The sequence below is a fragment of the Arctopsyche grandis genome, chromosome 10 (genome assembly GCF_051622035.1).
Source record: "Arctopsyche grandis isolate Sample6627 chromosome 10, ASM5162203v2, whole genome shotgun sequence".
NCBI classification, from domain to species: Eukaryota; Metazoa; Arthropoda; class Insecta; order Trichoptera; family Hydropsychidae; genus Arctopsyche; species Arctopsyche grandis.
The window spans coordinates 6,717,045-6,739,998 of NC_135364.1; the positions used below are offsets into that span (position 1 = coordinate 6,717,045).

The 22,954-nt window shown below is 31.2% G+C and overlaps 1 protein-coding gene across 1 annotated transcript in view; it reads right to left on the minus strand.

The window, feature by feature from the left end:
- Positions 1-22,954, minus strand: part of LOC143917635 (metabotropic glutamate receptor 4-like) — a 195,678-nt gene that overhangs the window by 62,415 nt on the left and 110,309 nt on the right. The window contains exons 8-9 of the mRNA XM_077439214.1: positions 22,014-22,147; positions 17,692-17,858 (exon numbers count right to left, since the gene is read on the minus strand). Of these exons, the coding sequence (XP_077295340.1) occupies positions 17,692-17,858; positions 22,014-22,147 (301 nt within the window). The remainder of the gene's footprint in view (positions 1-17,691; positions 17,859-22,013; positions 22,148-22,954) is intronic.

Here is a 22,954-nt window from a genome sequence, read left to right on the forward strand (position 1 = left end):
GTAGGTTATAATTCCTTCAAATACTCAATCCTCAAATTCTTGCTAAATTGAACTTCTATGTTCCCGGCCATCTCAGAAATAATGGATACCGCAATTTATTCTCCTCACCTGGGAGAATAAATTTAGATGAAACAAATTAAATAAATTCTATTCTTCTCCGGATGTACTAATTTTAAAGTTTCGTCGCCTGTTGCCAGGGGCATCAAGCTCTTAAATCGGATTTCTATTAGTTTGGATTTGTTTAATCGAAAATATACTGATCTGGTTGAGAGATTGTTCAATTTGGGATCGTAGCATGTTCTATTACACTGTTCGACACAAAAAAATGGTTCAGAGACGAGATATGACTTTTCTTATAGATCTATGCCCAGTAAACACGAATCTGGTAATAAAAAATGTTGATTGGCTCGAGATTCGGAGATATATGTGTTTTATAAATCGCGCCATTTTTCTATATCTTTTTTCTATATATCAAAATCTATCAATTTCCTGTTCAAAATGTATATTGGAATCTATATTCGGGTATTTTATCTTTTATTTCTATTACTTTTCAGCTTTCAAATCTCTCTAAGTAGTAGTCCAGTTTAAATTAAAAGTACGTATGTATTTTCACTTGGGATTTTTTCCCACTGTTAATACTATTTTATATTGAGTATTTTCTATTGAAAAATGTTTATTGAGATAATGTTCTGATCACACTATTTTTTGTTTTCGTTTAAAAGGGTTAATTGGAATTGTGCTGAATTTAAAATCGGTAAAATTGCGAGCTAAAAGCTCGTACTAGTATTTAACTAGTATGCGAATACGAAGATATAGAAAAATCGCGCGATTTAAAAAATAAATATCTCCGAATCTCGAGTCAATCAACATTTTTTATTACCAGATTCGCGTTCACTGGGCATAGATCTATAAGAAAGATCATATCTGGTCTCTGAACCAAAAAAAAATCATTTTTCGAACAGTGTTATTATATATTTTGTTTTTAATAAAATGTTTTTTATGTTTTTAATTATGCCTTATTTTATTATCATCTCATTGTATGCTTTTTCCTTATATTTTTAAGTCATAGTGACGACTTAGGACTAATCTGTAATGTCACTATAGCAAAATTGTAAATAAATAAATAATTTGAACATAAGCTTAATCAGCGATCGGATCAAATCTCAACGAAAAACTGCACAGAAAGATTCAAATACAAATTATTTATGCGATATATTTATATTAATACTGTATAAAGAAGTATTCACAATGAAATTAACGGCACATGAAAAAACTAGACATAAAAGTTTCGGCCTGAAATATTTGAATCAAATTTAATCGTGAAGAAATCTTAAGTATTGATACTTATGATTTTGAAGTTTTCCTGTAAAATATCCGGGAATTCGCAACGAATACGAGTTTTGCCCCTCTTGAAAGTGTTAAAACACACGCCTGTTACGGCTCATACGCATATTTAATTCGAATTTGGAACATGTGAGCGATCCTTGCGAAGTTGCGATAATTTTGCTCGAGGAGTGGAGCTTTTGATGACGCGCGCACACACACACACACATATACACGGGCGCGGAAAATTCGGAAAATTCTTAGTCGAATTCCCGCCGGTTTCACTTAGTTTCGCTTGTTCCGCAACACCGGGTAATTCTTGTGTCTGAAGAAGTAACTTTTGCGGGTGTTATTACCGTCAGACAGCTGGAGTTTCGTGCTCGAAATAATAACACTCATGGTTCATTTCTATTTTTCCTCACCGGCGACTAGTTTGTTTTATTTTTTTTTTGTGGTTTTTCAATCTTGACGAGATTGCCCTAGATATCCGGCAGGGCGTATAATCACGTTCTATGCGGGATAATTATTTGGGAAGCACGATCACGAGAGGAATTCTCGATATTTCTCGCGGAAAACAATTAGCTCGAGTTAACGTTACGCGGAATTCCTGACGCACTACAGCTTAATAAAATATTTCAAATACAAGCATTTTAAAGTATTCTAATAAATATGTAAATTTAGTTTAATATAAACATTTTTTGATTGAAAAATACTCATGAGTCATGATGATATACAGATTTATTATGCGGATTAAAACCGTATAGGTTTTACAGTCAAAGTCTGTCGAAATTCGCAATGTTGATGTTATTATTGTAACGTGGTGACTTTGAAGCACGGCCTCGTTGAAAATCAAACAAAAATATGAATATGTGATGAGATTTTGCACACGTTGAAAATACAGCGGGTGCAGAATTTAAGCATGATCAAACATTCATTACGAAGCGAAAGGGTTAATGGCTCTTGACCGTTCCACGAATATTTATTACCGAGAGCGTGAGTAAATAATTTTGTTGCTATATATTCCTTATTCTAGCCACCTGTGCTCATTTGTAATATGTATTTATTATTAACAAATTGGAAAATCGGTATGTAGAATATGCACATATGTACATATTATATATTATGTATTTACAATATTGTATAATATAAAAAGGAAAAACCGAATATTATTTTATATGTATGAAGCAATTAAAGTAAAATTATGCGTTACGAGAAATTGAATCATAGTTAGCAATTTTTAATCAACATGTTTATTATATATTCAGTTATATTTTTACTTTATTTATGCACATACGTAGTAACAACAATTGAAGTTTTGTGATCATGCGAAAATTCGAACTCGAGAAATGATTTAATTTTTAAGTTGACCGGAAGTGGTAGTTCCCCTTATAGGCGTCCTCTTTTTTAATTTTTGGATTCAATTATCTCCAAAGCCACTCAACAGATCAGACTATTTTTTTACATATAATAGAAATAACAAATATCATACCCTTGTATTTTTTAAATATATTTATCTCAACTGGAAGTTTTTTCACTAGAACTTTTACTCTAGAAAATCGAGGTTTTTATGTTTTTGTCAGATACCTTGCAGTGTATTGAATTGAAGTTGAATATCTTGAAGTTTAAGTTTAAAAGCAAGTAATATATAAAATTAAATACAGACCGGTTAACCGGTAGTGTAAACTCTTGTATTAATTGTCATATAAATAATATAAAAAAACTAACAAATTAGATAAAATGGAAGTGTAATTTTTTCCGTCTACAAAAGTCAAAAATGTTGTGACCACACAAGCTTTTCCACTACTATTTTGTTTGTATTTTTTATGTACTAACTAAGGGTTGATAATTTTTAGTAGTTATTTTTTCTAAAAAAATATTTCATCATTTTATTTTGACCTTTTGAATTATTTTTATCTTCTTGCTATTTTATTTGTATAATATTTATGGTTATTTCAATAAGTAAAAAAAATTGACAGAATCCTGAAACTGGAAGTTGAACTTTTGTCTTCTGTGAGTCTCTCTAAATTAACTCAAACTTTTAACGAAAATGATACCATAGCAGGTACGTTTAAACGTGTATGTGTGCGTCATTATCGATTTTTTTAAAATATAATTCTTATATTTCTCAAAAACCCACATACATAGATAAAGTCATGGGTTGGTCACATCATATTTTTGTAATAAATTATTTTAAGAATCTTTAAAGAAATATGCTTCGTCATTTATATCTACTAAAGTCGTGTCAAAATTGAAAAGGAAAAGCAATTGATTGATCAATGAAATGAATATTTTGCATGCAAATGGATCAATTGTCAAATTAGATTCAACTCTGATGTTAGATTTATAATTGTAGCATGTGTAAACTATATACTTATGTATGTAGATATATATGTATGTACATACATATAGAGTAGTCAATGTATAATCTTGAGATATTTTATATTTCAAGTTTTTAAGCTTATTCTATATTCTGAAAAATAAAAGTGAGGACAACTCCAATGATTACTTGTAAATTAAGTTATATATAATCTTGAGTTATTAGTTTGAAGTTTGAGAAACTATATGAAATTGGTAGCTTTCAAAAAAATCCAATAAGTATTTAAATCCTGGACCATTCACTCTTTACTATTTTCATTCAACTTTTAAATCAGCCTCTTTGATCCTCTTCTTTTCCCGCCTACCTTGCTTAACCTTCATCTACTACGTACAAGACATTTTCCTTAGTTAATTCCACCTTCTTTGTTGTCTTCTACACCCTCGTGGACACAATTTAAGCATTTCCTTTGTCGTTATCCCATTCATTCACCTAGTCACATGTCCCGTGCACTGAACCGTCAGCAATTTCACTCACCCTGCCAAAGCGGCCATCTCAGTCATATACTACTTCTTACCCTCGTTTTCTACTTCCCACTATTTTCTTATCAAAAAAATGTCTTTTAATACATAATTTTGTTTAAAATTAGATTTTACATAACTGATAGAATGCATTCATCAAAAGCTTTCACTTTCAAACACTTGCGGTAAGGTGTTGAATTTGAAAGCTTTTTTATATACAAAAGTTTGAATAATTTATTTTTATTTGCATGCGATCATTTCTGTAATCCATCCAATTATATATTTATATATAGGTAATAAATAAAAATATCAAATTGAATTTTTGTCGATTTGATTCCGTTCGAGGCAGTTGAAACGCGTCGCTTATTTCATTACGGTCACTTTTGAATCCGCTCACTCTGCTCGAGCGAGAAATTGTAATTAAATTATTCGGTTTTTTGGTCGTGGGAAACCTTGTTGGAAAGGGGTTTTCGTTGCTTGCTGTGGGAAAAAAAAAGAAAACGCATAAACCACCAGAGCTTTTTGTGCCGGGTAGCGGCTGAAGTGCGACCCTTTTTGCCCCCGCCAGGTCTTAAATCAACAGCGCGAGCTAAAACAGACGGGATACAAATCATCTGAAGTGGTTAATAGGGAAAAAAATGTGGATGGGGTAGGTATGTTGAAGCATGAGGATGTGTAGGTTTTGAAAATGCCTTCGAGAGACAGCGCAGATATTACTGAAATACGCGTTGCGAGAGATTTTACAATACATAAGCATTACAAGTGCGGCAGAAACGTGGGCGATTATAAAGCCTACACAGTATGAGAAATTATTTTATACAGCAAACTTAAAACATATTATATCAAATAGCTTCAAATTTTATATCAAAATAGAAATAAATTCAAATTTCGTACAAATTCATTATTAAAACATAACTTTAATACATAACGCGTTTAAAACTCAATTATCTGGTCACCTTTTTATTTATCCCATATTAATTGTATTGAGAAAGTTCAACTTAAATTTATTAAATCCTTACGCTACCTTTTTCCTACCTATACCCATTCTACTGTTTCCGACATTTTAAAAATCCTTTCTTTTAACAATCTTTCTGTCAGGCGACGACATTCTGATGCTATATTCTTCTTTAAGCTCATAAATGGTTTCCTTGATTGTTCTGATTTACTGAATAAGGTTAATTTCAGAATCCCAGTTCGATACCCTAGACGCGTTGCACTCTTTTCACTTGATCCTTTCAATACTAATTCCCAAAAATATTTTTATCTGCAGCGCGTTTATCGTATGTTTAACGGAGAGCTGAATGAGGTTGATCTGTTTGGTATTTCCCTACATCAATTCAGGTCTAACATCAAGAGAATCTTGACCGATTGATTCATTTTTTCTTCTATTCTATTTTTCCAATATTTCCATTATTTTTATACTTTAGTTTAGTTATGTAATGTGCTATTTAATCATATTATAGCTTTCATTCCTTTCCATTTCATTTGTTTATTTTGTATTTACCTTTTTCATTTGTTTTTTATATTTGTAAATTTCAATTTCTTCTTATATTCTATCTTATAACCTTTTCCAATTATTTTAATACTATAGTTTAATTATGCAATGTACTACATATTTTGTCATGCCTTTATTCTTTACTTTTTAATTTGTTTTCCTTATATTTATCTTTTTCATTTTTGTAAAAATCTATTATTGGACTCGGGTGTTACATATATTATTTATTTACTTTTTGTGTTTTTTATACCTATCTCTGTACATCCTGTCTGTTGATTTTTCAATTAATAAAATAAAATAAAAAATAAAAATAAAAACATAACGCGTTCTATCTGTGAATTGATCATTCAACTCACGAAACAACGCATATTTGATTGAATTTTCTCATTTACTCATTTTAAATTCAATATTGATTGACAGTCAAATAATATAATATAATATATATAAAAACAGACGCGATGTAAGTGGATATGTTTGTGGGTATATACATAAATATGTGGCAGACTCGTGAACGAGTATGGAGATTTCAAAATAACAAATTTTAGAATGCCAGGAGTATATGTACATATACATATGTTGTGCCTAGCGATATTTAATAAAATAAATACACGCAAACGAGGCGCACAACCAATCAGCGTGAAGTGGTCCACGTAGACTAAAGAGTTTGACCAATTAGAGCAACGATGATACATTCTGACCAATGGGTGCATTTTATGCATCAGCTATAGGGATGTGACGTGACTACCCATCTCATTGAGTAGGCGCAGGGAAGCAGAGTGACGGGGAAGTGGAGTTGACATGTGCTCCTGATATTGAGCACTGAACTTGAGTTCAGCGTCAGATGGGAGCGTGCACATATACACATATCCCCGAAGAAACACACACACATTCATTCATAATTTTAAACGGGTGAATGGGTTGGATCGGAGAGCGTGTAATGCGCGCACTCAAAATTTTACTATTAATACGTGCGATTATATTATATTATATTTGTATATAAATTTATTTTAATCCGTTTCCGAAAACACCTATTGAAATCAACGGGCACAACACCAGTTACATATAAAATTTATAGTTGTATTGAAGGATTTTCCGTTTTATAATTACCCGTTTTACTGCTGCAACCTGTACTTTCCAGAAAAGTTTTGTGGTTTTCTCATGTATATTTAGTCGATTTAAAAAGGTTTACAGCTATTTAAAGCGTTTTAAAATTTTAAATTAGAAATGAGTTTGTGGTTTACTTAAATATTCAATTATGAAGAAGGTTGTTGTTATTGCATTCGAGATGAAGCTATATTTATAATACAGGCATTTTTATTGTAAATCATCAACGATGAGGATGTTTTAATATATATGTATTTGGAAAATTTAACAAGCGATAGTTTAAATGTTTAGTCGCGTTGATGCGATGAATTTATGGTCTACAGCTTCCGAAAGCGCAATTCCTGTCGTTATAGTGAAATTCAAATTGTGATATTTAATTGCATTTATCATATTTGGTTACGCGCATTTTCGACATGAAAATGTTTTTTCAATGTACCAAAATTCACTAGATTATTTATGAATAATCGTATCAAGAGAAATAAAAATGGTAGCTCTTTCAAAATGAGATTACAATGAACGAATAGCCATTGTTTTGTTTCATTACGATAAGAGCTTACGTAAGTGAACATTTTCAGATATAAAACACATATGAATCTGGACACTTGTGTTACGATAAAAATATTATATAAACAATATGAATCGAAAGTGACATGTTGACCTTTAGCAGAGAGGGAAATTCGCAATACATTTGTATGTACATATAAGAGCGAGGTTCGATGACTCGTCGCATTTGCGGAAAATTCAAACACCGTAACGGAATTTAATGGGTTATAATTCGTTTTGGAAAGCATCGTTTGTATTCGAATATCGGGGTAGGACGTTAATGCGGAATGTGATCGGGTGGTTCGAAAGTCGAAATTAGCACGCTAAATGATTTCAGTCACGTTTTGAGAACCTCAATTAGGACTTGGGTTCTCCCAACAAAATAAAATAAAATTCCGTTAAAAAAACACCGAGGGATTTCCCGCGGCTGCCAGTGTCAATGGATACCCTAATTACGTCTTATTCAATATTTGACAAAAACCTCCATTTTCTGCTCCATATTTTGCACGGTGACATTTGGCAAACGTCGCTTTTTATTACGATAACCTTTGTGTGAAATCTCCATGTGCAAACTGGACTGCGAGTTCGATATTGGAAAAATTTACTATTGACAGTAGGCGACTTTCTAACTATTGTGGATTTTATTTGAATTCAATTGCAGTGAAAACCAATGTGAATGAAAAATATGGTAAAAAAACTGTATATACAAAACTGTATATATATTATATACATATATACGCTATTTGTAAGATAACGCTCGCCGTACTTTAATACTCGTTTCGATTCGACATATGTACGTCATAGTTAAAACAAAACGTACGAATATAATACGAACATAATAATAGCTTAACAAAAATATATAGTGTTTGCTACTAATATTTCCTCTAGGGAAATAATTTTTCTATTGTTTATATTTAGGTAGGTAGGTGGGTATTTTACCATTTTTTTTTCATATTAAACAAAATGAAACATGTATGAAAAAAAAGACATATATGAAAGAAATATATGAAAATTTAAAGACAATATGAAAATTTGAAATTAATTAAATACAATATGACAATATGAAAATAAAAAGACATATATGAAAATTTATATATGTCTACTATAATAATAAATATTTGTCATGATTTAAAAAGTGATAAATCATATAAAATGTCTGTTTAATTAGTAATAAATACAATATACGTCGTTTAAATGGCTTCTTTAAAATTTTCAATTAAATCGTCGTCAACATCAATTTACGTTTCTTTTTTTTAAGTGACTTTAATGCTTTCGTTCAAATTGATCGAGTTCAAGTCACGTCACAGTTCCGACAGGCGAAATCTAAAAAAAATATATATATGTATACATATCGACCAATCGAAATGTAAATTTATACAAAGGTTTGTTTCATTTAAAAATACTACATATGTATATTGAATTTGTAAAACGTTTACTGAACCATATCATTTTCCAAAATCAAATACAAATATGTAATGTACGTATTTATCCGTACAATTGGCCAAATCAATCAGCACACTGCCGGAAATTTGGCTTGTCGAGATTTTGATTGATTGATCGAAACTCGAATTCGTCACATATGTATGAGCATCAAATATTCATCGCATACTGATTCCGAATTATAATTGAAAATTTTACTACAAATAGCATAGATTAAATTACAAATGGTTCGATTTCACATTTTCATCCCTACACGTGTATATTTCAGAACACCTGATAATGATATATGTATGTAAATCAAATATATAGACGATTCAGTCAACAACTCAATCAATATTTATTTTTGTTTATTAAAAGTTTTACAGTTATGAATAAAACAGATTCTTTAACATTGAATCCTTATATTATATTTAAAAATAATATAAGGATTCAATGTTAAAGAATATATTATACAGAATACTTATACCCTTAATGTAGTTAAATTTTTACTTTTATTTAATTTTATAAGATATATGTATGTATGTATATACATATAGAATACATACATATATTAATAACCTCCGATTCAACAGTTCAGTACATTTTAACCTTTGAAGGACGGAGCGTCGAGATCGAACGAGTGTCCCGAACCGGGTTTGAGTAAGACCCCAGTATTTTTTTAATCAAATACAGCTTTTCTCAATAAAAATGGGTTCAATATATATCTTATTAATCATTTAATACCAGAACATAAAAAAGTTTTAGTCCTATAGCATGTTTTTGACTATTTTTGTATTAAAAAATAACGACAATCATCAACACGCAAACACATATACATAGGTAAGGCCAACAGGCGACTGCATGACTCAATAGCCATGCGCAAAAAGCAACGAGAACAATAGCTTACGAAAATATAGCTGTCTCTTTCTCTCGCATTGATTCATCGATCAACAAGATGCAAGGGAACAGTCAAAAGCATGACTTATCGCTACCGCCTTTAAATCATACTTTGGAACGTAGAAATGTATAAATGTATTTTTTTACGATGTACCCCTTTTCTAAATCATACAAAATCTATTAAAATAAATATCTTGTATTTCATTCTAGGAATACAAGAAATATAGGGTGTATAGCTTTGAACACAGCATAGTTATTACGAAAAACGTAAAAATTGGGGCACATGCATACCCCACTTCGGTGAGGGGGGGTTAATATTGTATGAGGGTATATACATACATTGTTAATATGGTATCACATTGTGACGAAGTTTATTTTAATGTCAATGATTTGATGTTTAAAAAATATAAAATAAGATATTTATGTGCATATTAATATTATTTATTGTATTATTAATCCGTCTGAAGTACGAGACGTTAGATTAATCGCATTAGATAGGTGCTCTTGGTACATTTCAGCCGTAGAGACGGTTTCACGTGAATTAATTCGTAATCCCACGGAACTTTCTTAATTATTTAGAGGATAATTGATTCGGTAATCAACGATGGACTTGACCCGTGTCTCCTCGGGGGATTCGACCAAATCTAATACATCTCAACTAATAGAATTAATAGAGAGAGGCCGACAAACGACACGATAAGCGCTTACTTATATACCTAACTTACATACATACATACATATGTGAAAGTGTCAAACGCACTTTCCCTTCATAAGCTCAAACGACAGATGATAAACGTCCAAACGTCATAAATCACTATTTCACCGACATTTTTGGCAATCAGTCGTCATGTGGCGACAAAAAAATGGACACGCTCGGCCGATAGGGGGCGCCACTAGCGCGAAAATCGCGTGTTACCGATTTTTTCCCACGCTTGTATGAAGCGATATTCACTACATATGTAATATTTACATATATCATCATGGACAATGTTGAAAAACAGCTGAACGATTTAATTCCGTGTTCGATGTGTAATATTTATGTTTTTTTTTGTATTGAAGCATTCGGTTTTGTCAGATTGCGTGATGTTCGTCGATTATACTTCGTGTTCAAATCGGCAAACAACATGAATCATATCGAATATATTTGCGGTTTTCTTGTTAACTACATGTTGTGTAAGGATGTACGTATAACATACTTAGATTTTGTTGTGTGTATATATTTTGAACAATATATGTAAGTCAGTTACAGAATCTATGTAAATGCTGTTGGAAAGTGACAAATGTGAAGCTTTTGAACGTTTGAATTCGTAAAAAGTATTTGCGAAAATTTTCAAGGAGAATTAATATCAAATTCAAATATGTAGTGCTATAATATAGACGATACATTAATTCTAATATTTAAGAAGACTATCAGCTTTAGAATTACGTACTTGAGCAACAGGAAATCATGTTTTTTACTTACCGGACTAATCAATCTTTAATAAGTTGAAAAACTGAATTTGAATATGACAATATTTTTGTTGGCTGACTGTAGTTCAGCTTTTAAAAATTTGTGCAATTTTTACAGATTTTTGGCTTTTGCAGTACTTAGATAAATAAAAATCTAATATTGTTGCGCAAAAGTGACTATTGGAATTAATAATCAAATGTTTTTTTCAATTGTGGTAAAATTTATCGAAATTAGCTCATAATATTACTGAAAAAATGCGTAAGAAAATATATATTTGAAAACAAATTATACATATGTATTTTAAAGTAATAAAAATCACAATCAATAGAAAACATACGAGTATTGATTTCAATACTCACTTTTGACACAGCAATACTAAATTTTAAATTAAACACGGGAAAAGCGAAAAATCTGTACAAATTGCCTATTGTTTTAAACGCTCATATCTCTCAAACAAGGGAAAAGCAACAAAAATCATTGTCATATTAAAATTGAATAGATCAATTTAAGTAGGGATTGACAAGTTTCCGCCCCGATATTTTTACTTTATCTATGTTTTTTTTGAAGCTCAGTGTAATTATATTCTCACATACAAACATCTTTGTTTTGTTTTGAAATATTTATATTACGTATATAAGATTTCCCAAAATATTCTACTACTATTATATTATAATAATGTATATCAAAAATCTGTGATTTCCTCGGCTTTTGCTTCGTATAGTTATGCGATTAGGCTTTTGATACGGTCATTTCAATCTGATATTACGTATAATATGCATGAGTTGAGCATTTAAATAGTGTAATTATAGGAAGAAAACAAAAGAAAGACTTCATTTAAATGTCACATAGTGATTTATGGTGTTTTAAAAAGATTGTCAAGAAACAAGTTGGTACTTTTACGCATTTTATATTCTAAAAATGTGCATTGATTTTGAAATACGTAAAAAAAATATGCATACTCCTCTTTGGATTCTAGGAATACGTCTTGTCAGACGAATTTGACGAAGAAGAAAGGCAAACAATAAAGCCAGATAGTATATAACGAATGAAATTTTCTTGGGAGAAAAAGGACAAAACAAAAAAATGGCAGAAAACCACCATTGTACGTATCGAAGAAGCTCGTAAATATTGACGATGATATTTATCAAGTGTCAAGTGACAAATGAAGCATAGTGTAAGGGTAGAGTAGATGGTTGGTTCTGTGGGGCAATGTGTTCCGAATCATTTGCCTGGGATTGCTTTTTTATCAATCCTTCGCAGAAAACTCATCCCGCAGGATTTTCCGCAAATATGACTTGCTGTCGAGGTCCTTCGCACAAAAAAAATCGTTTAAATCTCGAACTCGACGACTCTCACTAGGAAAAATTTGATAATTTCGTTTGATTAATGAAATAATCGAACAATCCAACAAAAAAGTATTCAATTATAGTAAAATATGTATTATTCTTATAAATGTATATATATGTATATACCTACATATATAATGGATATCTATGAGTATCTATAAAGTTCAAAGTAATATATTTTGTATCGGCAGGCAGAGTATAAAGTTAATTTATTGTTTGTTACGTATGGAAGGCGTAACGTTCGCTTCTCCACTATCGATCTATGGTAGATTTCTTTAAAAACCATAAAACCGAGGATTTTATTGCCGCTTTGGCACATATTATCTTTACTGTTTTTGTCATTTTTATTATGTCTATCATCCTGGCGTCCTTGTGTGCGGTGAAAATAGTGAAAATGGAACGAGTACTGCGTGTGGCAGATTGAGTTTTCCATTAAAGAAATTGATGGCTCACGTCCAATATAAAACGTTATTACCACGCCGTGTTCACTACTTGTTAATAAATAACCATTCGATTCTTCGATAGAGTTTTCTGAAAATCGGTCTCGAAAAAATAACAATTACTAAATGCTTTTATTATACCCAAACCTTTTAAATCATTTTATGTAGACAAATAGGCGTTCGGGACGTTTGAGAAAATATTTAACACGTTTTTGCCCAAACCAGCAGCATAGATTATTGGTTAGCATATGCTGTTCGTATGCTGCTGGCCAGACCTTGGATATGTGACTCAAATGTCGATCGTTTCTTATTGTCAAGTTTTCAATTAATTATTCAGCATCTCAATTTTCGCTGATTTATAAAATGCTGCAAATGTGTCCATAGATGTTTCTGTGGGTGTCAATTTATGTTTGTATTTGAACAATGTTTGACCATAGATGTCGTGTTTAATGTAAAATAAAAATAGGTGTATCATACCTGTATAAATATGTATGTAATTAATAAATAGTTCGTAATCTGCATAGTACAGTCGTCGCGTTGTTGCAATCTGTTAGATGAATGTGAATGATCGATTGAATAAATAAAATAAATAATAATAGTTTGTACAATTTAACGATGAACATAGTCCAAAGAACATCAAACAGGTGCATTCGGCTTTGCAATTCGCTTTTCTTACGACTATAAATTTGAATTTAATCGCGAAGTTGATTTAAGTATTATTTTGATGCAAAAGTAAGCTTTTTGAGGCTTTTAAGACTTTGACATTAAAATTACATAATTTTATATTTGCAAATGTGGATTGAATTGAGTTAAACTACTATATAACTTGTTGACTGATATCATTTAGGCTTTCAAAGGTGTTTATATATATACATATATAGAAAACCACTAATTACTGAATTACTGAATGAATTAATTGTTTTAATGTAGGTCGAGGTAACATCAAAGACAACAGTCGCAAAGGAGACTGTCTACTTCAGTTTCTGAAGAAAGTTAGCGTGTTTTGGAAACTATAATGAAAAGTAATGAGGGAATTTCAGTGCAAATGATGGGTCAGCTTTAAGGCATATCCGTAATATAATCAACAGAAGGTATTTGATGTAAGATATAAGCTTAATTTCAGCAATATTTCGTTGCTATTTAAAGAACCAAAGATCATTTATTTCTACAGGTTGATCCTCGAAGAGAAATATTAAACACTTTTTATTTGAATTTTCCGGGAATTAATCAAATTATGCTCGTGTGTAGGGAATCTGACCAAAATTCACTAACTAGTAAGTAGGTCGTGGCTGAAAGTCTGAGCCAGGCATTATTATATTTATCAAGTTGATATAAGTTTTAATCACAACATCTCCAATTCCATTTTCATCAACCTCTGCGAAATGTTACGGCTTGTTTTTCGCACAATGGCTCTATCGCAAGAAGCTTCTCTCATTATCGTCACCTGGTCACATTTCAAAACGAGGAAAACTTTTTCAAAACAACCGGAAGAACTTTCCCTCGCACTCTTCGATCGCACAGTGTCGCAAAAACGATTTTCATTTACTATTATATAATATAAAATAATACACGCGTCGATTGTGCAAACAAGCCGCAACAATTAAAATCAATTATTCAACGGGCGTATGTTAATGTTTTCCGACCGGATTCTACAATTATACGGAAAAACATTTCGTGTCGTATCTGCGCGTGTACGAACCTGCGTTATAATTGAAAGCAAATATTGATTGATATTTTGTTGATGTTTGATCGGCTTTTACTCGGTGTTTGTTAATGCGTTGCCACATGCCAATGTGGCTAATATCCATTGAAATTTAATGGAATATTGAAATATCGGCTAGGCTCGAAACCGTGACAAAACATTCCACCAGAAATTCAAATCACGTTTACACTCACTTCGAGTACGAAAATATGCACTTTAAATGTAAAATGTTTATACGTAACACATTCTTATACAACCTTCATACAATATGAATGACAAATTCAGCAAACTTTCCATTTATTTTGTTATTATACATATTTGTTATGTAAAATAGGCTATAATGATATTATTTCACAAACACACATATGAGTCCAATTTTCAGTTCCAGAAACAAAATATCCGTTTGACTTAAATGATAAATAGTTTAACTCCGATGTGTCCAGAATCTCAGAAAAGCAGAATAAATGTAAAACAAGCCACCAGCATTTTTAATTATTGTCAAACGCAAAACATTATATTAATGTAAATTAATTAATTTAAATTATATTACAATATAGTCAATTATATATGTATGTATGTGTATGTAAGTTTGAAAGATAATATTATCATTTAGAATTGAATTAAATTTGAAACAAAATTTGTTTCAAAAAGTATTCACTTGCTATATTTATACTTAGATATGAAAACTTAACAGTTATTTCTATAAAAATATTATTTAATTTCACGTAAATGCGTACACATAATCTTACGTATAATATTATTTTCACTATATACAAAGTTTGATACATTTTTTAACAACTTAAAAACGCAATAGAGTCAACCATTATCGATGGATTCAACAATATAAGTTTTATTGTTATGATAAGTATATATCATTTTGAATATAAAGTGACTTAAAAGGTGATGTTAATACTTAAAAGATGTGATACAATAGGTATTTTTAAAATACGATTATTTGAGCTAACAACAAAAGCATTAAGTTTAAGCGATTTATATACATATGTATGTTTAAACTAAATTGAAACATGTTTTGATTATATTGTGACTATTGATATTTCAACGTACGGTTTTGAAAAGGAATCTATTTATAAAAAGTATCTTAATAGTTCGTATTAAACATGGACGAAATGGATTGATAAATATCTAAAAACCGCAAAACCAAATGCATTGACAGTTCGTCTGACACGTACAGCGACACATAGTTCGGAAAATCTACAAATGTATGTACATATATAATATAGGTAAATAAATAAGTACGTTTTTTTTTGGTCTACTTCTGAAATCCTGTGAATCTTCTTGTAAAAATTGTATACTTTGAGGCGGACAGATATTTTTATATTAAAATGTATCCATCACACTGATTTTTTTTATTAAACCTACATACATATGTACATATGTATGTAAATAGTACATACTGCTTGAAAGCTTAGCATACATTTGAATGGCATACTAGGATGTTTCATAAAACGGTTTTCTAAACAAAAGCTCACACAGCTTCGAAACGTCTCTAGGCCGTATGCAAAGTTTATAAGTGTGGCCATACGTTATTCCCCAGACCGGTTCGTTTTACTGTTGCAGAGTGGCTAGATTTAAAGCAAGCAAGCTGGAATACGAGATGAGGATACCGAGCCACTGCGATTGCTGGTTGGTGTACGAACCAATGAAAATGGGATATCCCTCGATTGAAGATTTACGGCATAGTCGTAAATAATGTACGATACCGCACACACACACACACACACACGTGCCACATAATAGAACTGTATAAATTCAATCTTAAGATTAAAAATGTAAATATAATACGTATTCAAATTATGTAGAGCGGTACGTGCGCGACCGTGAATCGTTTGAGGGTTTTTTTCGATGGAAAAAAAACTGAAAAAACAGTACGAGCGGAATAAGTGACTTGAACGCGCTGCGGAAAAGTCCCGGAAAATCAATCAAAACGGCCGAGTTCGTACAAGGTTATCGGAGTGCAAACGATCTTGTCCGTATTGAGAAATTTATAACGCCATTACTATAATGGAAAGTAAATTACCACTTGAACTTTTGTCAACCTACATATGTACATACATATATTATGCAAGCGCATACAGTTGTTTATTATTCATTCTTCGTCTATTTTTCCGTTAAAATAGGCATTATTTTGAACTTTCACGCCTTGATGTATGTAAAAAATTCCACACAAGAAGACACTTAATTGAAAATTGTGCAGCCCCAGCTAATCGTATGGGAAATTCAAGGTTTTCCACGAAACTTATCTCTTCTGGTCTACTACTCCGGCTAGTTATTATATTAAGCTACTTATAGTTGATTATTATAAGTAACGGAGCATGTGTAGTTAAAAGCTTTTATAATTAGTTACTATAAAGTAGTTTTAATACATTTTAATGTCAAATTGAGTTAATTGAACATTTTAAAGACATGGGATTCAATTAAAGGCTTGAAGAAGTATCAAAGTGGTGTTAAGGAAATCATTTCATATTAATGCTTCAATTTTGACCGAAATGTATTAATTTATAACTCATGCTTGAAAAGGGTTACATATATAGGAATTTGATGGAATATTACAATATATTGTGAAACAATTTTGAACATATTTTGTTTACCAGAAGCCTAAACCCGAGGTAGCAAACGTGCTTAAAATGTACAAAAAATATTTCTCGATTAAAATGAATAGAAAATATTGCCACAATACAATATGGCCACAATAAAACAATTCTAAATATAACATTCGCCAAAAAAGTAATGCTTCGATTCAACTTGAATAAAATGAATTATTGCCGATTGCCAAAGTTTACATCAACGTATTATATCAAAGGAAAAGCACTAGCGCAATACATTTTATGAGAGGTATAATATTTATCCGATAATACAATATATTACATGTAATTGTAATAATACTCATAAACCGCAACGATCGAATAGAAAACGATTTCATAAAAAAGCAAAGATATCTCACGTATAAATATATAACTCCGACTAAAGAAATATTATTCCCAAGAGAAAAATAAAACATAAATTACAGACCGTTGTATGCCAATTTTTTACCAACGCCATTCGCATGTAAATTTGAGACTGGTGTGTGTGAATTCAAATTTTGAATATACATATGTACGATAAATAAAACTACTTACAGCGTGACTAAAATTCCCGTCGAACTGAAAGCCATAGCTCCTATGGCCCACCCAGAGCCAGGCCTCAGGAAAACCTCAGGAATATCCTGACACTCCATCCTGGCAGCATCCGGCATTGTGCCTCTTTTGCAGAGTACGCATTGTGTCTCATCGGTGGGATGACGGACCTGAAAGAGCAAAGAAAGGATAATGAAAATAGAAAAATAAAAAGAAAAATATACACAATATATAAGCTAAAGAGGAGACATTTGTAAGGCGCAGCTTTCCGAGACGAGCTGCGTAATATATGCCTCGCGGAAAATTGGATAGATTGGATATCAAGATAAAGAATACGCGTTCAATTTATTTTGCTTCCCACTTCGTTACGCTTCAATGGTAACGCGTTACGACTGTATTAATGAGATGTCGTCGACGTAACACTCGTTCGATTGAAACGGATGAAGGGCCAAAGTGAGAGACAATCTACAGGACCGTTTTCTATATACAAATTACACACATACATATGTAAATACTACTTTATTGAATTAAAATTGAATAAAAATAAGAAGCCAAGCAATTTTTTGGTATATTATTTATAGCTGCATATGAATGGAATTATTACAAGCTTTATGGAATCTAGGGCATGGTACCGATCCACTAGATAATATCTCTTTTCACCAATCGTGTATTGCTCTATATAGAGTCAGCAATTCTTTAGATATACCATATCGTATGTACTTATTTATGTATATACTATATGGTATATGTATTGTATAGTTATATTTACTTTATGCATGTACGTAGTAATAATAGATCAAGTTTTGTGATCATGTGAAAATTCTTATTCGATATTTTGTCAGATTCGAACTCAAAATCTATCACTGATCACGTTTTCATGATATAAAAAAATGTGTGTGTTAGATGTATGTCTGTGTATTTTGGGGATTTTTAAAACACCGTTAGCCCTATCAAATTGAAACTTGGTGTTGGTTACTAAAATTCTTATCGATATGACGTATGTTTATTTCAAATTTTTAAGTTGATTGGAAATGGTAATTCCTCTTATAGGTGTCCTCTTTTTTATATGTTTTTGAATCCAATTATCTACCAAACCGCTAACCAAATCAGACTGAAATTTTTGACATGTAATAGAAAATATAAATTTTAACGCTAATATGTTTTGTGTATTTTTACTTCAACCGGAAGTAGTATTTTTACTCTAGAGAATCGAGGTTTTTATGTTTTTCTCAGAAAACTTTTTGGTTTAAACAGAAATTTCATATCAAAGTAATTTCATATCTAAGTATACTGAAATTTCATATCTTAGTATTTCATATCATACATATGTAAGTTTAAGTTTACTATCAAGTTACATATTAAATATGGTGAGCACCCATCAACCGGAAGTGTTTGTCTTGTTCAATTTTTCTTCCACTATTTTTTTCAGCTCCTTAAAAATTTGTGGTCTTCAAGAGAAAATTCAAGTGTATTGAAAATAAAACGAACCAACAAATTTAATAAACCGGAAGTGGGATTTTTTCCTCTAAGAAAAGTCAAAAATGTTGTGACCATATGGTTATTTCTATACTCCTGAACGTACAATCAAACTGAAAATTTATATTTGTATTCCTTGTAAACTAACTTACAGCTGATAAGGTTTTGGCTAGAATTCGTAAGCCGGAAGTAGTATTTTTTATTAATATTTCATAATTTTATTTTCACCTTTAAAATATTTTTTTTCTTCTTGATATTTAATGTGTAAAATATATACATAGTTCTTTTAAGTAAAATAACAAATTTTAACAAAATCCGACAAACGGAAGTACATAGAACTTTTGTCTTGTGTAATTTTTCCTACATTCGTGCTCAATTTGTATGTGTATGTATGTTTATCGAAATGATTTTTGTTGCTTAGTGTTATTCATGCGAATTGATATATGGTAAATACCTTTTGAAATTTGGTGTCACTTTTTTGTACCATTTATGGAATCTGTCTAGTACATGTATTGGAAAGCCAATTTGAAAAAAATAGCTATTAACAGATATTAACGTCGAAAGATAATACCATATTGATGTTTGTTTCCGTACTAAATGAAACTGACAAACATACATTTAGTTTTCATATATATTTTAGTATATATTTTACGCTGTGTTCCGTTCATTCGATTATGCGAGAACAACGCGCAAAGAAGGTCTACTTACAAGGCAGTAATTATTTAAAAGGTGCTAAGACCCTTTAGTAAGCAATTCTGCAACCTTATCTTAGGAGATATTTATGGGCGTATTGAAAGTGTCTTTCGCAGGTATTTTATAACGTTAGCCTGACATTGTTGAAAGAATTTAAAGTATTTCAGCTATTAAAAATTCGCAGGATATCTTATTAAATGTGCGTTCAAATTTTATGTGAAAATTCAATAGAGGCTTTTTCAAAAGCATTCAAATATCATACTCCATTGAAACTCATTATATTCCAGACACGATGTAATGTGAGAACAAATTGACGAACGTTTCAACAATTGGAGAATTCTGTGAGAATTATCAGTGTGCTGAAAGGATTTTATTTCAACGTATAATTAATCATCTAAACTTTCTTCATTTGAATTTAATTCAATTTAAAATTTACCAGGAGATATTATTTTTATTCTTCAACGTTGTTTATTAAACAAATAGATCATCTTATCGTTGAACGAAGCAATGTTTACAATTTTAAAAATTCTCAATGTTTATTTTTCAGCCAAATTGAGACATTTTAATTAATTAAGGCTAAATTCTAATTAACCCTCCGTACTAGAATGCGGATGTTTTTTTTTTCGAGAAGTATTTTGGATTTATTTTACGGTCTTTGGATGGAACAGCTATTAGGGCTACAGAGATAAATTGTAAGTTAGTGTGTGTGTGTGTGTGTGTGTGGGTGTCAGAAAATTTTGCATAAATAACAAACGGAACAGGTGCGTCCAAAAGAGGAACATGTTTGTTGTCTACAGTATTATTATTTTACGCGATAAATTATCCCTGCAAAATATTTTAGGTATGTAACAAGACTGTTGCGTAAGAAAATAGTCGAATTCAGATATGAAAAGTGTCTAAATATAAATTCGGGAGCATTTTCTCGTACGAAAATAAACAAACGGGTCGCTTCTGTGTTTTTTTTTTACATAAAAACTGAAATATTAAACAAGTACTGATACTGAATCTTAGTTTTATATATAGGTTCATAACAACCAAAAAAACAACAAAATATGTATATATGTATTTTACATAAAATTTTCAACTTAATATTTAAATTTATTCTACATTGCATTTGCATTTATAAACAAGAAATAATATAAATATAACTCAAATATATTTATTCATTTTTACGCCAGCGACTCGCTCGTAAGTCGCACATTGACTCGCCAGTCAATTTCTTTTCCAAATTGTACAATATTTCACGTTTAAAAAATAGTTTAACAAGCACCATCTGTAGATGAGTTCAGTTTTTCGAGATTTTTTATAATATAAATGCAAAACATGTCATCAAAACCATGATGCTCACTACTACAAGTGGTATAAATATGTAAATTGTAGTATTTCTCAAAATATTAGTATTATAGAATTTGACCATAGATTTCTCTATGATACATTTGAAATTATCCAGGAAAGTGCAAGTCAACCTATAGCTTGTACCAAGGAACCTCTCGGTGGTTAGCATTAACGCAATCACTGAATTATACTGATGGATATATACATACATACCTATATATTTTTTTAAATTTGTTTAATATTTATATTTACAATTTGTTTTTTTGATATACAAAAGATTAAAACTTAAAAAAAACTTCATTTTCGGAAACCGGTGAAAGCCGGTCAACCGGATATTAATTTGTAAAAAAACCGAAAACTGACTTTTTCTTTCGGGTGGTTTATTGGAACCCATAGTATCAACGCAACCACCGAGCCCTATTACTGGCTGAATATATATATTGATACATAAGAAATGACTTTTTAAAAAGATTACTGTTTATTTATTTCTTAAGCTACCATTAAAATTTGTTTCTTTTCATATAATCGTAATCTTGGAGGCAGTTCTAGGAAAAAACTAAGCCCTTGTGATTTTTTTAAATGTCCTAGAATAGAGTACAAACTCACACTGTTTAATTTTTAAGTTTGAAAGAACCACAATGCAACAAAAGTACTCGTACAATGTTAATGGCAGCTTAAAAAATCATACACTATACAAAATCGACATTGGTCATGCATTTACATAATAATAACATGCAAAATAATTTAAAATTTGACACGGGAACATTTTCGACTAGGACTATTGAAGCGAGCATTGAACCGAAAGTAACCTGGAAGTTTACCTGATATTGAGTGCAGTTGAAGCAGTGCCAGCAGCAACTTTCACCCTCAACGTACTGCTTTGCCTGACCTTGTTCACAGGGGAGACTACACACAGATTCTGGAGGCTTCGGTTGGCTTAGTTTGAACTGTATCTCTAAAAAATTCAAAAGAAAATATTCAGCGAGACGTTCTGGAAAAACTGCGTCACTGTTTCGGAGATAAACTCTTTTAGGCAATAAATCGACGGTTTTGATCCGATGAATGGACTCGGAATTTACGGTGGAAACTTTCACATGTATCTGTATCGTATTTGTGTGTGTTCGGTTAAAAGAAGAAGGGGTCTTATATAAACTTTAATCGAATCTACACACTCGAATGTATTACTCGAGAGTGGAAAAAAGTTTGCTTCGGATAAATTTTCGATACGTTTTCGCCTTATGCGTGGTTTATAATAAATTGCCGCTGCTTACCTCGAGGAAAACTTGCCGGGAAGTTCGCCAACTCGGAAAGGACCTCGAGGATTATCTCGTCGAGCCTCGTATACTTTGCATGAGCAAAAAATATCCATATATATACATATGTATGTATGTATGAATGTACAAATGGTACATGCGGAGGCTGCGTTGTGTTTTTTTTTATCAATGATTAACGACAGCATAAATCTCACAGGTGAAATACACGAAAAAAGAACGAGCACACTTGCGCTTTTATTCATTCCGTTTTCAACTTTATTACGCAACATAGAAGCCGGTGGAGACGCATTAATTTTTTTTGCGACGAGAAAAAAATAAAAAACAAAGTCTTGCGCATTCTGCCAAGGGCTGAATTCGGCGATTAAGCGGTTTAATTTACAGTGAAGTTAGACTGAAAAGGTGCACTTTTGAAAGGTTCAATCTGAAGGGTCGGTAGTTAAAGTTAGACTATGGAGCTGTCTGTCAGAGATTACCAAAATGCGATTTAC